This window comes from Callithrix jacchus, chromosome 22 (assembly GCF_049354715.1).
Source record: "Callithrix jacchus isolate 240 chromosome 22, calJac240_pri, whole genome shotgun sequence".
Classification (NCBI taxonomy): Eukaryota; Metazoa; Chordata; class Mammalia; order Primates; family Cebidae; genus Callithrix; species Callithrix jacchus.
In genome coordinates this window covers 50,662,462-50,683,970 of record NC_133523.1, presented here as the reverse complement: position 1 = coordinate 50,683,970, position 21,509 = coordinate 50,662,462, and the positions used below count along the sequence as shown (strand labels likewise).

At 45.7% G+C, this 21,509-nt stretch overlaps 2 protein-coding genes and 1 pseudogene across 4 annotated transcripts in view; all 3 read left to right on the top strand.

Moving 5' to 3' along the window:
- ZNF606 (zinc finger protein 606) overlaps positions 1 to 4,174 on the top strand; it is a 27,728-nt gene extending 23,554 nt beyond the window's left edge. For both annotated transcript variants that reach the window (XM_008988813.5, XM_078361017.1), the window contains one exon: positions 917 to 4,174. In XM_008988813.5, the coding sequence (XP_008987061.1) occupies positions 917 to 2,892 (1,976 nt within the window). In that variant the 3' untranslated portion in view covers positions 2,893 to 4,174. The remainder of the gene's footprint in view (positions 1 to 916) is intronic.
- On the top strand, positions 3,375 to 20,293 carry LOC128930565 (protein FAM136A pseudogene; annotated as a pseudogene). Its single transcript, XR_013531162.1, has one exon. The product of XR_013531162.1 is annotated as a protein FAM136A pseudogene (transcript).
- C22H19orf18 (chromosome 22 C19orf18 homolog) overlaps positions 3,375 to 21,509 on the top strand; it is a 26,403-nt gene continuing 8,268 nt past the window's right edge. Inside the window, exon 1 of the mRNA XM_035283970.3 lies at positions 3,375 to 21,414. Within this exon, the coding sequence (XP_035139861.1) occupies positions 21,294 to 21,414 (121 nt within the window). The 5' untranslated portion in view covers positions 3,375 to 21,293. The remainder of the gene's footprint in view (positions 21,415 to 21,509) is intronic.

Below are 21,509 nucleotides of genomic sequence, written 5' to 3'. Positions count from 1 at the left end.
ATATTCACTGTGTCCTTTTGTCAGGGGTCTTCCAAGACCACGCCAGGTTCACTGATTCACTATGAGGACTTAAAGGACTCAAAAGTCATTATACTCAGGATGATAGTTTATTACAGTGAAAGGATACAAAGCAACACCAAAGGAAAAAGATGCGTGGGGTTAGACCAGGTGCAAGCTTCCAGTAGTGCTTTCCCAGTGGAGGTACATGGGACACATTCTTCCAGCAAGGAGTTGTGACAACACATGTGAAATGTCTACTAGGAAATGTGCCTGAGTCTGGGAGTCCAGTGTGTTTGTTGAGAGGTTGCTCATACAGGCATGTAGTGCCTGCCTGACTCACTGCAGTCGCTGAAACTCCAGACCACCCAGAGGGAAAGCAGGTGATCACTATGAATGACATTGTTTGCACAGATATCTAAAGAAATTGGTACAGTGTGCTTCAATAACTTGAGCATGCGAAACACTCTTACTAGTTAGAACATTCCAAGATCTTAATTCCCAGGAGTTGCCCAAGGGCCAGTCGGGAAACAGACCACCTTTGAAAAGTTTGAGCACATCAGGCCTGCAGAGTTACTCTTTCTTACACATTCTTATCCCTGTCTTCCTTTTCATGGAAAGTACTTTTCTTCTTCTTTTTTTTTTTTTTTTTTTTTTAGTGCATGCTCCTAATGAGAGGAAAGTACTTTTAAATGGTTTCATTAGTTTTCAGTACACACTTTGTATTCTGGTTGACTGTTGTTCACTTTTCACTATTGTTTTCCCTATTATGATCTTTCTCTGAGTTCTAAGTCTGGACTTGAAAACAAATTTATACTTGTCTTATTGATAATACAGACCGTAAATCTCACTGTTCCCACTTTCTTCTAATGTCTTTCTCTATGCTCTCATAGCTTTTTTTTTTTCCTGCCTATTTCAGAATGGATGAGAAATCTTGAAAGTAAAGCATTGATCCCAGCACAGAGCATTTTTGAGGAAGAACAATCCCATGGCATGAAGTTGGAAAGATACATATGGGATGATCCTTGGTTCTCCAGGTTAGAAGTTTTGGGATGTAAAGACCAATTAGAAATGTATCACATGAACCAGAGTATGGCTATGAGGCAGATGGTCTTCATGCAAAAGCAAGTACTATCCCAGAGAAGCTCTGAATTCTGTGAATTTGGGGCAGGGTATAGCCAGAACTTCAACTTTGTTCCATCGCAGAGGGTTTCTCAGATAGAACATTTCTATAAGCCTGATACGCATGCCGAAAGTTGGAGATGTAACTCAGCCATAATGTATGCAGATAAGGTTACCTGTGAAAATACTGATTACGACCAAACTGCTTACCAGTCCATTCATCCTGTTTACCCTGCAAGAATACAAACTGGAGATAATCTTTTCAAATGTACTGATGCTGTTAAATCTTTCAATCATATAATACATTTTGGTGATCATAAAGGAATTCACACAGGAGAAAAACTCTACGAATATAAGGAATGCCATCAAATCTTTAACCAGAGCCCATCATTTAATGAACACCCAAGGCTTCATGTAGGAGAAAACCAGTATAATTACAAAGAATATGAGAATATATTTTATTTCTCATCCTTTATGGAACATCAAAAAATTGGTACTGTAGAGAAAGCATATAAATACAATGAATGGGAGAAAGTCTTTGGGTATGACTCATTCCTTCAACATACAAGCACTTACACTGCAGAGAAACCCTATGACTACAATGAATGTGGTACATCTTTCATCTGGAGCTCTTACCTTATTCAACATAAGAAATCTCATACTGGAGAAAAACCCTATGAATGTGATAAATGTGGAAAAGTTTTTAGGAATCGCTCAGCCCTTACTAAACATGAACGGACTCACACTGGAATAAAACCCTATGAATGTAATAAATGTGGAAAAGCCTTCAGCTGGAATTCTCATCTTATTGTACATAAGAGAATTCATACAGGAGAAAAACCGTTTGTTTGTAATGAGTGTGGGAAATCTTTCAACTGGAACTCTCATCTTATTGGACATCAGAGGACTCATACAGGAGAGAAACCTTTTGAATGTACTGAATGTGGGAAATCATTCAGCTGGAGCTCCCATCTTATTGCCCATATGAGAATGCATACTGGAGAGAAACCCTTTAAATGTGATGAATGTGAAAAAGCTTTTAGAGACTACTCAGCCCTTAGTAAACATGAAAGAACTCATTCCGGAGCAAAACCATATAAATGTACTGAATGTGGAAAATCCTTCAGCTGGAGCTCCCATCTTATTGCCCATCAGAGAACTCACACGGGAGAGAAACCCTATAATTGTCAGGAATGTGGCAAAGCATTCAGAGAACGCTCAGCCCTCACTAAACATGAGATAATTCATTCTGGAATTAAGCCCTATGAATGTAATAAATGTGGAAAATCCTGTAGCCAGATGGCTCACCTTGTTAGACATCAAAGGACTCATACTGGAGAAAAACCCTATGAATGCAATAAATGTGGAAAATCCTTCAGTCAGAGCTGTCACCTTGTTGCTCATCGGAGAATTCATACTGGTGAGAAACCCTATAAATGTAATCAGTGTGAAAGATCCTTTAACTGTAGTTCTCACCTCATTGCACACCGGAGAACTCATACTGGAGAGAAACCATACAGGTGTAATGAATGTGGGAAAGCATTTAATGAGAGTTCGTCCCTTATTGTACACCTAAGAAACCATACTGGAGAAAAGCCCTACAAATGTAATCATTGTGAGAAAGCATTCTGTAAGAATTCTTCCCTTATTATTCATCAGAGAATGCATAGTGGAGAGAAACGCTTTATATGCAGTGAATGTGGAAAAGCCTTTAGTGGTCACTCAGCCCTACTTCAGCACCAGAGAAATCACAGTGAAGAGAAACCGAATTGAATTTGTGAGAGTTTTTCATTTATTGTACATTTGACAACACATTGAGGAAAACCCTATAAGCGTAATCAAGAGGGGACATTTTTCATTAAGAGTTCAGTAAGGCTTCTCCCGCATTATTTACTAGAAAATATCATCTTAGAAGAAACCCCATGAAGGAAAAGAATAGGGAAAAGCTTTCAGCAGTTATATAGCCCTTATTCAAAATCAGATAATTACAATGAAGAAAACTCTAAACTCCCCTTATGGTCCACCAATAATTCATACTTGAGGACCATGACTGTGGGGAATGAGGCATCTTTTAGCAAGAGCTGTCACCTACTTATAGATTGGTGTGAATTGCTAAGGGAAAAACCTTATGCAGAGAAAAGTTTTTGACTGGAAACACACTGTTTTGCATCAAGCTGGAGTATTGGATGGAAAACTTTACAATAACATTTTGTGCATAATTGTAGAAATACAGATTTTGTCGTGATGAGGGGAGGGTTTAGATGCCCTTTAAGGAGTAGAATATGAAATACTAAATCTGAATGTAAGAAAAACAATAGTACTGAATGGGGTATTTACTGTTGATTAACCTCCTTAGAGAAAATTAATGAATGAGATGACTAATGGTAGAAAAGTTATGCCCAGGAGTGTTAGACTGAGGTTGCTGGACAGAACGTGATCCTTAGCCCAGTGTATCAGCATCCATTGTTACCCGTCACTGCATTGTTGGGCAATTAGTTTGTAATTTGTTTTAGGCAATCACTATAAATTATAATTGTGAACACTACATCAATATACTAACATGAAGGAATAAAAAGGGTACAGAACTGTATGTACATATTTACTGTAGCAGATCTAAAAAAATCTATATGGACAAGGACCTGAAAGATCCATGGAAAAATTTACCCAGTTAATTTGAGATTTTAAAGAGGTTTTGCAAATACATGTAGCAGTTATGTAGCTGGGCTTTGTTTTGAATGCTTTCCAAGTGTTAACTTGTTTCATCCCCTAACTCCATGAGATAGGTACTGTTATCCCAGTTGTACAAATGGCTAAACTAAAGCAGAGATGTTGAGAACCCTACCCAAAGGCCACAACTAGTAAGAGCAGAGCTGACATTGTTTGGCTCCAGAGTTCTTGTTTTCAGCCACCATTTTATGCTGCCTCTTCAATGATTTTTTTTTTTTTTTGCTAACTAGAATAACCAGCTTATCCAATGATTTTCCCCCCAGTTTCTTTAGTGTTTCTATAGTGAAGATTTGATAATAAAAAGAAAATTATAACAATGAGAAATAAAGTTACCTGGTTCCTCTGTCTTGAAGGATTTATATTAACATGAGAGCTAATATCCCTTTGGAATATGAAGTCTGTTTGGACATTCAGAATCACTGCATTTTCTGGGACCTGAGTCCCAGAAGCCTAGAATTCTGCTGCCTACAACCCCAAGGATTACAGGGCAGCAGGGCCTGGAGGACTTGCTGGAGGACTGGGCAAGTCCCTTGGTGGATTTAGAATGCCACTTATGGAGCAGAGGGGGCAAGAGTGTTTGTTCTTTTACATAACTGGATACCACTGCACTTTAGAGCACCATTTCCTAAAGTTTACCTTGAATTCAGTGTTGTTGTTGTTTTGTAATCTGCAGATAAAAAGCTTACGTGAAGGAGCAGGATTCAGAAGGGAAGAGAGCTAGGGCAAGGGTGTTTGTTCTTTTACATAACCAGATGCCACTGCACTTGAGAGCACCATTTCCTAAGGTTTACCTTGAATTCAGTGTTGTTGTTTTTTTTTTTTGTAATCTTCTTCAGATGAAAAGCTTACTTGAAGGAGCAGGATTCAGAAGGGAAGAGAGCTAGCCAGTTCACCTAGAGTAAGGAAGTTTCGGTGTTCACAGGGGAAAAGTGGCATGATGGATCAGAAGACTTGAGCGACTTCTCTCTAGTTCATAAATACTTCTTGTACTTTCACTAAAGCAGGGCTCTAACTGGGGGCCAAGGATCCTTTCTGGATAGGCTTCAAGGGTATCGAGTGGAAATCTGGGATTCATAAGATTCATCTAATTGTCAAAGGGTCCATGGCTCTCCAGTGCTTGAGAAATGATGGCCTACTGATGCCATGGGGAGGCTGTTTTCACCCTCTGATGCTTCTAGCTTGGGCTGACTTAGGTGTGTAACATTTGATTCAGGGCCTGATGCATTCGTGGTCACCTGGTAAAGGTGGCAGGGGCATATTAGTTATTGATGGATTTGTTTACATGATTTGTGCAAAGGCCCTGTGGCTCAGTCACATCATGAGTCAAAAGAAAGCCCCTGACTTCTGCTTCTTCCTGGAAGTATTCCCTTCTCCGACCTGTTACACACAGCCTTGACACTAAAGTATCAAGATTGATTTCAGTGTTCCCTAATGTCCAGGACTCCCAGGTCCCCTCTAGCACCCTCATACATGACTTAGTTCATTGCCCTTTTTGAGTCCATCTTCCATTCCTCCCAACGCGGAAGCCTAGGGGCCACTTTCTTTCAGCCATCAGGAGTCCCCCTTCACCTTCCGGCTGTGGGTCTCCCCTATGCACGGTGCCTCCCTTCTAAGGGTGACTGCTTTTCCTTCCCACTTTTTTTTTTTTTTTTTTTTGAGACAGAGTCTCACTCTGTTGCCCAGGCTGCAGTGTAGTGGCGCGACGATTTTGGCTCACTGCAACCTGTGCCTCGTGGGCTCAAGTGATCTTCCCACCGCAGCCTCTTGAGTAGCTGGGACTCACCACTATGCCTGGCTAGTTTTTGTTTTTGTTTTGTTTTGTTTTGTTTGAGAGGGAGTCTTGTTCTGTCGCCAGGCTGGACTGCAGTGGCACTATTTTGGTTCACTACAATCTCTGACTCCCTGGTTCAAGTGATTCTCCTTCCTCAGCCTCCCGAGGCAGGACTTCAGGTGTGCGCCACCATGCCCAGCTAATTTTTGTATTTTTAGTAGAGATAAGGTTTCACCATGTTGGTCATGATGGTCTCGAACTCCTCACCTTGTGATTTGCCCAACTCGGCCTCCCAAAGTGCTGGGATTACAGGTGTGAGCCACCACCCCTGGCCTAATTTTTGTAATTTTTTAGAGGCAGGGTCTCAGACTCCTGTGCTCAAGCCATCTGCCCGACTTGGCCTCCCAAAGTGCTAGGATTACAGGTGTGAGCCACCATGCCTGGCCCCACTTTTCTTATTCACTGCTTTCAGACTGTTCTCTGTCTCTTCTCTCAAAATGAGCACTGACTCAGGTCTCTAGGTGATCACCACTGCTTCTCCTAGCTGCAGTCATCTACCAGCAGGTTACCATTGGTGTATCTCAAAGATTTCAGCTCTGGCCTCACTGCATCTAAAACTGTCCCTGTCATGATACTTCTGATTCCAATGTCCATGACGTTGATTTTCTTTTTTTTTTTTTTTTTTTTTGAGACGGAGTTTTGCTCATTACCCAGGCGTGAGTGCAATGGTGCAATCTCGGCTCACCGCAACCTCTACCTCAGCCTCCCGAGTAGCTGGGATTATAGGCACACGCCACCATGCCCAGCTAATTTTTTGTGTTTTTAGTAGAGACGGGGTTTCACCATGTTGACCAGGATGGTCTCGATCTCTTGACCTTGTGATCCACCCGCCTTGGCCTCCCAAAGTGCTGGGATTAGAGGCTTGAGCCACTGCGCCCAGCCCCATGAAGTTGATTTTCTGATGTCCTTACTTCACTGTTAAACTTCAGCCTTTTCTCTCCTGATAGTTTTGCTCTGCCCCCTTCCCCAGCCAGTCACTTCCATTGTTATCCCTAAAACCATTCCACACGTGACAAGCCCCTCCACTAGACTGTTTCAAGCATTCCTTCCTGAGCTAGTTGACTATTTAATACCTAGGTTTCAATAATCTCCTGCCTGAATATTCCTTCTTGCCAAATCTCAGCAGATGATTTTGGTTTCTGTTTCCCTGAGAAAGTAGAAGCAGTCAGTGGAGGCCTTCATAACATCCCTCTGCCTTCCCTACCCCCTACTGCAATTCCTTTTTTTTTTTTGAGATGGAGTTTCGCTCTTGTTACCCAGGCTGGAGTGCAATGGCATGACCTCGGCTCACTGCAATCTCCGCCTCCTGGGTTCAGTTAATTCTCCTGCCTCAGCCTCCCGAGTAGCTGGGATTACAGGCACGCGCCACTGTGCCCAGCTAATTTTTTGTATTTTTAGTAGAGACGGGGTTTCACCATGTTGACCACGATGGTCTCGATCTCTTGACCTCGTGATCCACCCACCTCGACCTCCCAAAATTTCTGGGACTACAGGCGTGAGCCACCGCGCCAGGCCAATTCCATTTTTTTTTTTTATGAGTGGCTGGGCCTATATACCAAGCCTGTCCCCCTCCAGTGCTTCAGGGCATTGCCCCAACAAGTCTCCCTGTTTTGTGTATCATCAGTTTTTCTCAATATGCTAGATGATTCCTGTCAACATGCAGACGTGCTTCCAAAACAAAACTCAATACTGCACCTAGCTCCTGTATCATTTCTCTGCTTCATGTCAGCAAAATGTTTTGACTTGTCTGTTGTTGCCTTCTCTTCTCCCTTTCCATTCTTCCTTGGGCCCACTTCAAACTGATCTTCCTACCACGTGACCGCACTGCTCGATGCAGAAGTTGAATCGCACTTTTCTTCTTCCTTGATGTTGCCGGTGGCATCGTAGCCAGTGGATCACTTCCCCTTAGAAACATCGTAGCCAGTGGATCACTTCTTCTTAGAAACATCGTAGCCAGTGGATCACTTTCCCTCTTAGAAACATCGTAGCCAGTGGATTACTTCCCCTTAGAAGCATGTTCACTGGGCTTTCAGGATGCCTCTCAGTTTTCTTTCTGCCTCTTTGGCCTTCATGTCAGGGCCCCTTTGCTTTTTCCTCCTCCCCTCCCTTCTTCCTTTTTATTTATTTATTTATTTATTTTTATTTTTTATTTTTTTAATTTTTTTGAGATGGAGTTTCGCTCTTGTTACCCAGGCTGGAGTGCAATGGCACCATCTCGGCTCACCGCAACCTCCGCCTCCTGGGTTCAGGCAATTCTCCTGCCTCAGCCTCCTGAGTAGCTGGGATTACAGGCACGTGCCACCGCGCCCAGCTAATTTTTCGTATTTTTAGTAGAGACGGGGTTTCACCATGTTGACCGAGATGGTCTCGATCTGTTGACCTCGTGATCCATCCGCCTCGGCCTCCCAAAGTGCTGGGATTACAGGCGTGAGCCACCGCCCCCGGCTATTTATTTATTTTTAAAACAATGCCTCACTCTGTCACCCTGGCTGGAGTTCAGTGGCGCAATCTTGGCTCACTGCAACCTCCGCCTCCCAGGTTCAAGTGATTCTCCTGCCTCAGCCTCCCAAGTAGATGGGATTACAGGTGCGCGCCACCACGCCCGGCTAATTTTGTATTGTTAGTAGAGACGGGGTTTCTCCATGTTGGTCAGGCTGGTCTTGAACTCCTGACCTCAGGTAATCCACCCGCCTCAGCCTTCCAATGTGCTGGGATTACAAGTGTGAGCCACCACACTTTATTTATTTATTTGAAATGATGCCTCGCTCTGTCATCCAGGCTGGAATGCACTGGTGTGATCTTGACACACTCCAATCTCCACCTCCCAGGTTCAAGCAATTCTCCTGCCTCAGCCTCCCAAATTGCTGGGATTAGGCACCCACCACCACACCTAGCTAATTTTTGTATTTTTAGTAGAGCTGGAGTTTCACCATGTTGGCCAGGATGGTCTCGAACTTTTGACTTCCAGTAATCTGCCCATCTTGACCTCCCAAAGTGCTGGGATTACAGCCATGAGCCACTGCACCCGGCCTCTTATTTCTTAATGTCAGGATACTCATTTCTTATTTTTTTGCACTTTCTTAGTGGTCTCATCCAGGCTTTAAACACCACTGGTATTTAAGGTTATAATTTTAAGGCTACAGTTTGATGAGTTTTAAAAAAATGTGTATTCCCTTGTAATCATCACTACAGTCAAAACAGAACATTTCTTCCTCTGCAGAATATTCCCTCATGTCTCGGCAGTTCATCCTCACGCTCCGGTAACTGCCCAGTGGATTCTTCCTGCCCACTGTGCAAACAAAATCAACTCACCGAGACTGAGGCACTGCAGGAAAGGTTAATTGACATGAGCCTGGCCACACTGTGCAGGAGATGGAGTTATTGCTCAGTCTCCCTGAAAGCTCAGAACCTAGGGGTTCTTCAAAGATGGTTCCAAAGATAGCTTGATGGGCAGGGAGCTAGAGTAGAGGGCATGCTGACTGGTTGGGTTGGAGATGAAATTACAGGGAATCAAAGCTGCTTTCTTGTGCTGAGTCAGTTCCTGGATAGGGGGCCACAGGACTAGTTGGCATGTCCGGGTGGGGCCATCCAGTTTTCAGAAATGTGAAAACCTGGAAAGACATCTCAAAAGGCCCATCTTAGGTTCTACATTAGTAATAGAGGAAGTTTCAAATCTTACCACCTCTGGAATAATGACTGGTAATTAAGTAGAATTCAGGCCCCACTCATCCTCCTCATTTGATGTCCTTTCATTAGTTTTATAAGAACAGTTTAGTTTGGGGGAAGGACTATTATTTAAACTATAAACTAAAATTCTCCCAGAGTTAGCTTGGTCCATGCCCAGGAATGAGCAAAGACCACCAACCTGTGAGGCTAGAAAGACGGAAGAATCAGCCATGTCAGATTTCTCCCACTGTCATCCTGTGAAGGCAGTTTCAGTCTTAGCTCTGGGAAACCAGCTGTCTGCTGTCTTTAAAACTATTTTAAAGAGTTTCATCTACACAGAATCACAATATTCTATCCATATGCTGCCTTTTATATGTGGATCCTGGCTTCCTTTGCTCCCACGTATTTTTTCAGTCTCATCCATGTTGTAGCAAAGTGTTGCATGTATTGCTTTACTATTCTTGTTTTACTGAGTAGCATTTCATTATGCGAATGAGCCAATTAGTGATTCTGTTCACCCGTTGATTGACATTAGCTTGTTTGCTGTTCTTGGCTGCTGTGGCTGTTCTGTTACAAGGCTTTCTGTGTATGCCAGTTTTCACTGAGGTTGTGAGATGGGCCCCAGGGAGAAGGACTTTGCCATTGTAGGCAGACAGTCAAATAGGGTAGGAATCAGGTTGTCAGTCAATTCAGTGAAGTAAATCAGAGAAAGTCAAATTCAGAGAATGAGCTTGTTGGACAGAGGAGAGAGGGAAGGGAACGAGGGTGGGTCTGAGGTCCCCAGCAGCACAGAATCCATGGGCCATGGAGCTAGGGACATCCTGGCGGCCTCTGAAGAAGCTGCTCTGCCTGCCCTGGTACCAACCCTGCCTTGTGATGTCACAGGGACAAGGCTCCTCTGCAGGGGGATAGGACAGCACTCAGGGCAGGGTCTCTGGGGGTGAGGAGGAGTCTGGAGAGAGATTTGAGCTGCAAGAGGGAGGGTCCTTGTGGAGAACTGGGGACTGAATTGCAAGGAAGCTGTTCAGGTTTTTTAGCCAGAAGTCACCAAGCTTGTCCATGCTTCCCAAACTCATCCTAAACATCACCCTGGGGCTTCTTAAAAACACAGATCCCTGGCCCCAACCCAGTTCCACGGAGCCATAAATCTCTATTTTCAGCCAGTGCTTTGGAGACTCTTGTCATCATGGGAGCAGACATCTTGTACAGGCTGTGGTTTGACCATCGGTCTTGACAGAGTTACTCTACACAGGGAAGGAAAGCCAGCTAGGCTTAGAGTTATTTTGGGTCCACCTTGGGCAGGGCCCAGGCAAGGCTGCTGGAGACCCAAACCTGGCCTCAAGCTATCGTGACCCTGCCGGAGGAGGATGTGTTAGTCCAAGCTGCATGTGGCTGAGAGGAGTCGCCCCAGGATCCCCTCACAGGGCTTCAGGACTAAAAGGAGATGTGAGAGAGGAGACTATTGGACTTTCCCCCCAGTTGCTGGAAAACCAGCAATTAGGAAGTAACCCAAATTTTATGTTGGAGAATATCTTACTGCAAAGTGCCACCTCCCCGATGACAGATAAGACTCACAGGGACCGCCCCAACCTTTTTCTTACCTAGAATAAGGCCAGACACAGACTCTTCAAATTTCTGGTTGTTGTTCCATAAATGACAAATTAGCTAGACTGGGTCCATAGTGATCAGTCAGGACAAGATGCCTACTGACTTTGACTCGACCAGGCTTGTTACACTTCTCCCCCATCACAGGCCTCTAATCTTTGACTCACCACCTAGGTCACCACCTAGGTTGGACTACAGCAGCCCACTCTACAGTCAGCTGAGTCAGGCGCCTTCTGCCCCACAATCCCGCCTTCCTAGTCTTGTTTACTCCTCGGATACCTTTCTGCCTGACCCCAGGCGCTTGCAAATCTTATGGTTTGGAAAGTTTTTCCTGCTGTGATGGTCTTCCTCCCACTATGCCTTACCTAAGCTCAGTTTTGTTTTCTGTCTGGCAGAGGTTGGCTCAGAACCCTGGTTCCGGGTGTGGCCAGAATCCATTTCAGGAGACTGACTCCTCGCTGGGTCTGTGGAGCTGCCTCAAACATGCACGGAGGTTAAGCTGGATCGGGACATTCCGTGGCGCCAGGAGCCACTGAACAGCGTCAACCAGGAGGGATAGAAAATGCCCTGCCTGCTGTGCAGACAGGCTGGTGGAAGCAACTGTACGGGCAGGAAGACCATGCGGCTGGTGTAGTTGTCCAGGCACAGGGTTGTGTTTAGATGGGGGAGGGGCAGAGCTTGAGGAGGGAAGTGATAAGACACTCCAACCTGCAGATTCAAAAGCTCAGCAGAGGCTGGGTGCAGTGGCTCGTGCCTATAATCCCAGCACTTTGGGAGGCCGAGGCAGGCAGATCACTTGAACCCAAGAGTTCAAGACCAGCCTGGCCAACATGGTGAAACCCCATCTCTACTAAAAATACAAAAATTAGCTGAGTGTGGTGGCGCATGCCTTTAATCCCAGCTACTCAGGAGGCTGAGGCATGAGAATCGCTTAAACCAAGGAGGCGGAGATTCCAGTGAGCCGAGATCGTGCCACTGCACCCCCGCCTCGTCAACACAGTGAGACTGTCTCAAAAAAAAAAAAGCTCAGCAGAACTCACGTAGGATAAACAAAGAAAACCACACCACAACAAAAGAGAAACATAAGCAGCAAAAGTTGTTGATCAGGGTGGAGAAGCCTGAATCTCACATATGCTCTTGTCATAAAAATGAAAAACTCTTAACTTTAATGAATTATAAATTCATAATTAATTCCAAGGGACTCCCTGTTTTGCCAGAGGTAGAGGCAGCAGAGGCACCATTGCCAAGGTCTCCCGGGCCCTGTGCAGGGTGTTCCCTGATCTGGGGAAGGCACAGCCTTCTGCACCTTGTCAGGATTAACCTGTGCCAGAAGAGGCTGTTTCCATATGAGCAGGGAGGTTCCTTAGCTGAGCCGAGCTGCTACTGGGAGGGATTCTTCACTCAGGAGGGGAATCTGGGTGCTGAGGCAGAGCCTCACTTTCTGTCAAGGGCTGGTAGGCAGCTAATATTGACAGCAGCCTCAGGGTCAGAGGCCTTCTGGGTGCCATTCATGGTTGCACTCAGTGCAGAGGGCCTGGGAGGGTATTCAGGGGTGGTCGATGCCTCTGGTCCCAGGTCTATTCCAAGGGCATCAGAGGCCTGTCTCTGTGTAGCCCGATAAGCTCATCCCTTACCTGCTGGTGGGGCCCCAGGGAGAGTGGGGACTCACAAGTGCCTTGGTAGAAGGGCAACTGGTGGTGTTGCCAGAACATGAAGAGCCTAGAAGATGTTGAGACCGAGGATGTGTCTGAGGGGTCTGAACTGTGAAAGCTGATGTTTACATGTGACAGGGACTTAGTGGCCATTAGGAAACCAGACTGTAGGCTGGGCATGGTGGCTCATGCCTGTAATCGCAGCATCTTGGGATGTCAAGGCAGGCCGATCACTTGAGATCAGGAGTTCACTGCTCAACGTGGCAAAACCCCGTCTCTACTGAAAATACAAAAATTAGCCGGGTGTGGTGACTTGTACCTGTAGTCCCAGCTGCTCGTGAGGCTGAAGCAGGAGAAAAGCTTGAACCTGGGAAGCAGAGGTTACAGTGAGCCACCGCACTCCAGCCTGGGCAACAGAGCAAGGCTCTTGTCTCCCAAAAAAAGAAGAAAAGGGCGGTGCGGAGGCGGGCCCATGTGCTGATTCCACGTGGATGCCTGTGCCACACAGTATGGCGCAATGTGGGGTTTCCATGGCAGAGCTGCAGAAGCTGCAGGTGCAGTTCGTGGTGGACTCCATGGTGAAGAGTGGAGAGAGTGAACATTCAGAAGATGCAGGGTCTTATGCTCTGGTGCAGCACCAGCGGTTGAGAGGACAGCCAGGCCTCCATGTAGCAGGTGCACCAGTGCATGGAGCGCTGCCATGCACCTCTGGTGCAAGCTCAGGCTTTGGTCAGTGAATTGGAGAAGTTCCAGGACCACCTGGCCAGGTGTGCCACGCATTGCAACGACAAAGCCAAAGATTCAATAGATGCTGGGAGTAAGGAGCTTCGTATGACCAAGTGTGTGGATGACCACATGCACCCAAAGATAAGGGAGGCTCTCTTATCCATTGGGAAATACCAGTCTTTGCCAGTGGCTACTGGGGCTGAGGGCAAGGATATATTTTTATGAGGAATTGGGAATTTTAGTCTTTAAGCAAAGTTTATGAATGAAGAAATTAAGGATGGCAAAAAAAAAAGAAAGAAAAGAAACAGACTGTGCCCCAAGAATTCCACCAAGGTTTCCTGGCTGTGGATTCTGGAGGCCCATGGCTCAACCCCTGTTCCTGGAGACAGAGTGTATGTATGAGGAAGTCCTCTCTGACTGCCTCCTTGAGGCTCAATAGCAGAATACCATATGTGCAAAGCCCACATCCATAAGCCTTAAAGGGAACTGGGCCCAGGACCTGGTGGCACAAATTATGGGTGTGGACTGGGCCATTTAAATAACCCATACCAACCAGATAAGTGTACACTGGATTCCTTCAAAGGTAAAGGCAAGCTGAGGCTGTGACTGACTAGCATAGATATTGAATTAAATGTGTTGGCCAGAACCACCACAGAGAAGTGGCCACTGGGCCCCCTTCAGGTATCTATCATTTGGGTATTAGAGCCTCAATGGGGTAACCTGAGCACTGAGGGTTTTTTTTAATCTAAAAAAATGTTGAGACATGGTCTCTGCAGCTGAGCTAGAGTGCAGTGACACTCACTGCAGCATCAATCTCCTGGGCTCAAGTGACCCTCCCATCTCAGCCTTCCAAAGTGTAGGGGTTACAGGCATGAGCCACTGCACCAGACAAGCACCTAGGTTTCGATAATAGTCAAGCACTGTTAATGGCTGGGAACATTTGTGACTGGCCACATAGGACTGCAGAAGGAGAAACAGTGGAAATAATCCCTCTGAATAAATCTTGAGGGTCAGGCTGAGGGCCACAGTTCCTCGTCCAGGTGATGCTGCGGCATCAGCTGAGGAAGCTCCTCAGTTACCCACTCTGTGCTTTGGATATGCGGGACCAGGGCTCGGCTGGTTCCCGTGTTGCACCCTTTTCCAAGGTGAGCTGGTCTGTGCAAACCTACCCCCAGAGTCTGAGGAAACCTGACAAATCCAGTTTCTCAGAAAGAAACATTTAGCAGGGATTTATGAACAGAAGCCATGTCTCAGGTGGTGGCAAGATAAGATGGTGGATCCCAGGACCAGGGCTTCTACACTGTAGGAAGATGTAGGGTCCAGCCCTACAGATTTCCTGTGAGCCCCTGTCTGCTGTGTGGAGACCAGAAACTGTAGAAATAAAAGACACAAGACACAGAGATAGAGAAAAAAGAGTTTGGGCCCAGGCGTCCACTGCCGACAAAAGTGCAGAGTCCAGCAGTGCCCCTGAATGCCTGGATGCTCTGGCTCTTACTGAGCACAAAGCTGGGGGCAGGTTAGGTAGAGCGTGGCATTAGTGGTCGGTGACTGGAGGCAGGGTAGATAGGGTGTGGCAGTGACAGGTTCAAGTACATCACGTGTCATACAGGTAGGGGCTCAGGAATTTCTAATAGGCGAGATGAGGTAAGGAGCATAATGCGACGGCAGTTTTCCATACTTGATGAGAACAAAGACATTAAGATTTATGTTATTATTATTATTATTATTATTTTTTTTTTTGAGACGGAGTGTCACTCTTGTTTCCAAGACTGGAGTGCAATGGCATGATCTCGGCTCACCGCAACCTCCACCTCCTGGGTTCAGGCAATTCTCCTGCCTCAGCCTCCTGAGTAGCTGGGATTACAGGCACGCACCACCGTGCCCAGCTAATTTTTTGTATTTTTAGTAGAGACGGGATTTCACCATGTTGACCAGGATGGTCTCGATCTCTTCTCGTGATCCACCTGCCTCGGCCTCCCAAAGTGCTGGGATTACAGGCGTGAACCACTGCGCCCAGCGATTTATATTGCTTTTACTGATTGTCTCTTCTAAGAAAAAAGGAAGGAGGCTGAGGCAGGAGAATTGCCTGAACCCAGGAGGCAGAGGTTGCGGTGAGCCAAGATCGCGCCATTGCACTCCAGCCTGGGTAACAAGAGCAAAACTCTGTCTCAAAAAAGAAAAAAGGAACCAGGTACAGAAGTAGAGCATGAGAGTGGACGCAGAATGTGACAGCTGAAGCACAGCATCACATAGAGACATTTAAGCCCCTGGATGTCTGCAGGTCTACCTGACAGTGTCAGGCCTACCGCACGCGCTTGAAGGAGTGGAGTTTTCTCCTAACTCCCCTGAGGAAGGAGATGTCTTGGCCATTTTGGAAGTCTCCTTCCCTAGCTGGCTAAACAGCGGGCACTTTCCCAGCACTGGTGCTGCCGCACAGCCAAGGCACTCTCCAGTAGCCCTTAAATGGGCGTGACAGAGGGCTTGCCTGAGGGCCATTTTTTTTAAACTTTATTTTAAAGACGGGGTTTCATCATGTTGGTCAGGCTGATCTTGAACTCCTGACCTCAGGTAATCTGCCTGCCTTGGCCTCCAAAGTGCTTGGATTACAGGCGTGAGCCACCACGCCCGGCCGAAGGTAATTTCTTTCACAGTGTCACCCCAGGTTCACACTTCTGACCTTAGAGGCATTAGTAAAAGAATTAGAATCACCTATGAATAACTAAGATCGCATATGAATCATAACTACTATGGTTGTATTTCTAGTTACTTTCTTCTTCATTATTTATGTGGAAATAGGCTGAGGCTTCTGGCTCACCCCCTGCAGGAAGAGTGTACACGTGCTCCAGTGGGAGGTGTAGGGCAAGTGCTTAAGGATTTGTGGACAGCCCCTGCTCACATGCAAGGAACCATAGATAAGACAGAAATCTTAGCAGCATCCGGGAACGAGTTTAATCAGAGGTAAGCATGGTAGGACTAGGCATGAGGGCTCACATCTGTAATATCAGCACTTTGGGAGGCCAGACAGGAAGGTCGCTTGAGCCCAGGCATTTGAGACCAGCCTGAGCAACGTAACAAGACACTGTCTCTACAAAAAAAGTTTTAGGCCGGGTGTGGTGGCTGATGCCTGTAATCCCAGCACTTTGGGAAGCTGAGACGGGCCCCTCACTTGCGGCCAGGAGTTCAAGACTAGCCTGGGCAACATATTGAAACCCCATCTCTACTAAAAAATAAAATAAAATAAAAAATTGCCAAAAAACTTAGCTGGGCATGGTGGTACGTGCCTGTAATCCCAGCTACTTGGGAGGCTGAGGCAGGAGAACCGCTTGAACCTGGGAGGCGGATGTTGCAGTGAGCCAAGATTGTGCCACTGCACTGCAGCCTGGATGACAGAACAAGACTCTGTCTCAAAAAAAAAAAAATTATTTCTAAATTTTCGAACCCTCTATGTTACATTTTGTGAGATTATTAGTTATCGTTTCAGACACGTTCGAGATATGCACAAACTGACTGGAGGTACAAAAATGTATTTTTGTAGTGTATACTTATGTAAACAACTTAGAAACTGAATCTGTTAAGATACTACAAACAGCTCTGAGATTAACTCCCAAGTTCCACACACGTAAGGTCTGATGAGGTGTCAAAGAGAAATTGCACCCAGACACTTCTCTGACATGGCAAGGAAGACTTTATTCAAGGCTATAGCAAAAGGGGAGTGGTTGAACTCTGAATGCAGGGGGGATGTCTGGGGGCTTTTGTCCACAGGCAGGATGAGGGAGAGGACAGAAAACTACCAAAAGAAATATGGTTATCTACCAAGGATGGGTGAAAAGGAGCTGAACTGGATGTTAAGGGTGGAGGGAGGATTCTGCTAAACTGGCTTTAGCTTGCTTCTTGCTAAAAATGAGCTCAGTAGGCCAAGGATAGCAATAAGGCCTAGTCTAGAAGACAAATGTGACTAAAGTTTGGTCATGGAGTCTTTTTTAGAGGAATGCTGAGATGAATTTAGAAATGGACTCGACGGCCAGGTGCAGTGGCTAACACCTTTGGTCCCAGCACTTTGGGAGGCTAAGATGAAAGGATCACTTAAGGCCAGGAGTTAGAGGCTGCAGTGAGCCATATTTGCACCACTACCCCCATCCTGGATGACAGAATGAGACCCTCCCTCTATAAGAAAATTAAAAAGAAAGAAATGGACACAAATCTGGGAAAACTGGTCATTTTCCATATGACCAGTTTGTTTCTGTATGTCTGCAAGACATTAATGAATGCATTCCACCAGACACAATTTTGATTTATATGGACAGGCATTATCTGCATTACTCTCAAATATCTACAATTTAACTTTTATCTCCTAGGAGGTGTAAAATTTCTTAGTAAATGACAAATGAAAGCTGAAATGGTCTGGATGGAGGAGCTGGTCAGGGCATCTGCTCAGTTCTAAAGACTCACTGTCAGGCTTGGTGGCTCCTGCCTGTAATCCCAGCACTTTGGGAGACCGAGGCGGGCAGATCGCCTGAGGTCAGGAGTTTGAGACCAGCCTGGCCAATGTGGTGAAACCCTGTCTGTACAAAAAATGCAAAAATTAGCTGGGCTGGTGGTGGGCGACTATAATCACAGCTACTTGGGAGGCTAAGGCAGGAGAACCACTTGAACCTGGGAGGCGGAGGTTGCAGTGAGCCAAGATTGGGCCACTGCACTCCAGCCTGGGTGACACTTCATCTCAAAAAAAAAAAAAGACTTGCACAGACTGGGAATGGGGTTTACACCTCTATTCTCAGCACTTTGGGAAGCCAAGGTGGCCAGATCACTTGAGGTTAGGATTTTGAGACCAGTCTGGCCAACACGGCAAAACCCTGTCTCTATGAAAAATACAAAAATTAGAGGATGTGGTGGCTCATGCCTGTAGTCCCAACTGCTCGGGAGGCTGAGGCATGAGAAGGCTTGAGCTCGGGAGGCAAAGCTTGCAGTGAACCAAGATCACGTACCACTGCACTCCAGGCTGGGCGACTGAGCGAGACTCTGTCTCATAAATAAATAAATACTTTCATAATTTTATACCTGCTGTGGCTCCAGAATAGACCTAACTAGAGAAGCCAGTGAACTCATTCCACGTTCAGCCAATTATACCAGCAGCTTAACAGAGTTACTCAGATATTTATACAATCCTATTTGAACAACAAAATACTCTGTGTATGTCTCTAGTCATACAATAATTGAATGAGGAACAACCAATAGTCTCAGCCAACACCTTGATTTTATTATTTATTTATTTTGAGATGGAGTTTTGCTCTTGTTTCCCAGGCTGGAGTGCAATGGCGCTATCTCAGCTCACCGCAGCCTCCGCCTCCCAAGTTCAAGTGATTCTCCTGCCACAGCCTCCTGAGTAGGTGGGATGGCTAATTTTGTATTTTTGGTAGAGACGAGGTTTCTCCATGTTGGTTAGGCTGATTTCAGACTCCTGACCTCAGGTGATCGGCCTGCCTCAGTTTCCCAAAGCGCCTGGCAACACCTTGATTTTAGTAGGGAATCAAGGACTGCAGAAAATGTGAACTAATAAATGGGTGTGACTTAGACTGCTAGGCTTGTGATAGTTTGCTAGGCAGAAATAGAAAACCAACACACAGGTGGGTAGAGAAGCCACTAGACTAGAAGATTCTCAGCATTCTATTTTCTGACATGAGCTGCCTAATATATAAAAAAATGTATATTAATCAATTATGTCCATTTATTTATTTATTTTTATTTTTTTTGTTTGAGATGGAGTTTCGCTGTTGTTACCCAGACTGGAGTGCAATGGCGCGATCTCGGCTCACTGCAACCTCCGCCTCCTGGGTTCAAGCAATTCTCCTGCCTCAGCCTCCTGAGTAGCTGGGACTACAGGTGCACACCACCATGCCCAGCTAATTTTTGTATTTTTAGTAGAGACGGGGTTTCACCTTGTTGACCAGGATGGTCTCGATCTCTTGACCTCGTGATCCACCTGCCTCAGCCTCCCAAAGTGCTGGGATTAGAGGTGTGAGCCACTGCACCTGGCTTATTTATTTATTTTTTAAGAGACAAGGTCTCACTCTGTCACCCAGGCTGGAGTGCAATGGTGCAATCACAGCTCACTACAGCCTTGGACTCCTGGTCTCAAGCAATCCTCCCACCTGGATCCCAAGGAGCTGTGACTACAGGTACATGCCACTACGTCCAGTGAATTTTTGGATAAAATTTTTTTAGAAGGCCAGGCACAGTGACTCACACCTATAATCCTAGCAGGCAGGTGGCATGTGCCTGTATTTGAGCTACCCAGGAGACCGAGGCAGGAGAATCGCTGGAACTCAGGAGGCAGAGGCTGCAGTAAGCCAAGATCATGCCACTGTACTTTAGCCTGGGCGACAGAGGACAACTCCATCTCAAAATAAACAAATAAATAATAAAATAAAATATTTTTTTGTAGAGACAGAGTTTCACCATGTCACTCAGGCTGGTCTCAAACTCCTGGGCTCAAGCCTTCCTCCCATCTCGGCCTCCCAAAGCACTGGAATTACAGGCATGAGTGACCTGTCCAGTCGACAGCCTATTTCTTTTTGCCTATTTCATGTTGCCTAGGCTGTAGGGCAGTGGCATGATCACGGCTCACTGCAGCATCGAATTCCGGAGTTCAAGCTGATCCTCCCATCTCATCCTCCAAACATGCTGAGATAACAGGCAGTGTGCCCATCCTGTTGGTGTTTTACAGTCATCCCTCATATCCATGGGGGCTGGGTTCCAGGACCTCCCATGGATACCAGAATCCACAGATGCTCAAGTTCCTGATACATGTTGTATTTGCATATAAATTATATACATCTTCCATCACACTTTAAATATCTTTGGATTACTTACAATGCCTAATGCAGTGTAAATGCTCTGTAAATAAGTTATACTGTATTTTTTAGGAAATGCTTAATAACAAAAGAAAATATACGTCATCACAAATGAACTTTTTCTCTGAACATTTTCTTTTCTTTTCTTTTTTTTTGAGACAGTGTCTCTGTTTTTCACCCAGAGTAGAGTGCAGTGGTGCGATCTCAGTTCACTGCAACCCCTGCTTCCTGGGTTCAAGCAATTCTTCTGCATCAGCCTCCTGAGTAGCTGGGACCACAGGTGCGTGCCACCACACCTGGCTAATTTTTATATTTTTAGTAGAGACAGGGTTTTACCATGTTGGCCAGGCTGGTCTCAAAATCCTTACCTCAAGTGATTCACCCGCCTTGGCCTCCCAAAGTGCTGGAATTATAGGCATGAGCCACTGCACCTGGCCTTTTTTTTTTTTTTTTAAGACATATTCTCACTGTGTCACCCAGACTGGAGTGCAGTGGTGCGATCTCAGCTCACAGTAACCTCCACCTCTTGGGTTCAAGTGATTCTCATGCCTCAGACTCCCAAGTAAGTGGAAATACAGCTATGCACCACCATGCCCAGCTAATTTTTGTATTTTTAGTAGAGATAGACTTCTGCTATGTTGGCCAGGCTGGTATTGAACTCCTGGCCTCAAGTAATCTTCCAACCTTGACGTCCTAAAGTGTCAGGATTACAGGTGTGCACCATCATTCCTGGCCCTTTTTTCTTGACCATCTTCCAAGTGAAGTTGGTGGAAATCACCAATGGGGAACTATGCATGCAGAGGGCTGACTGTAATTGAGTTCTTTCTGCCTCCTCACTAATCTGCACACTGCAGGCAGGGACCTGGTGTCATCCATGCCTGCATCTGCAAGCACTGCCCACTTACACTGAAGTCTCCCCATTGGTCAGCTTGGTTCCGTGAAGGAACTCCATTTCCACAGCAAGGACTGACCTCACACTGGTGGCTCCAGGTCACTGCTCAAACATTCTGAAGGGAGCAGAACTTCTTGGTTCCTCAGATAAATATAGGGCAAAAGCTGAACTGTAGCTAAGTATTTCCTTCATCCATAGGATAAAGTACTGACAATTTGTGAGTGATGGACAAGGTGCAGAGTGGTTTCCTCTTTTTCTTTTTGTTTTTAATGGAATGCCCACTTCATTTATGCTTGCTGTATGCAGATGGACTCCATCCAGCTGGAAACATAACAGGCTTACCAGGTAGCTTCAACCATTGGTTTTACTTGACTCAGGAGGACTGAAAAGCTGTTTCAGGGGAAATTTTAAAAGGGTAATTACAGTTCACCTCAAAAAGT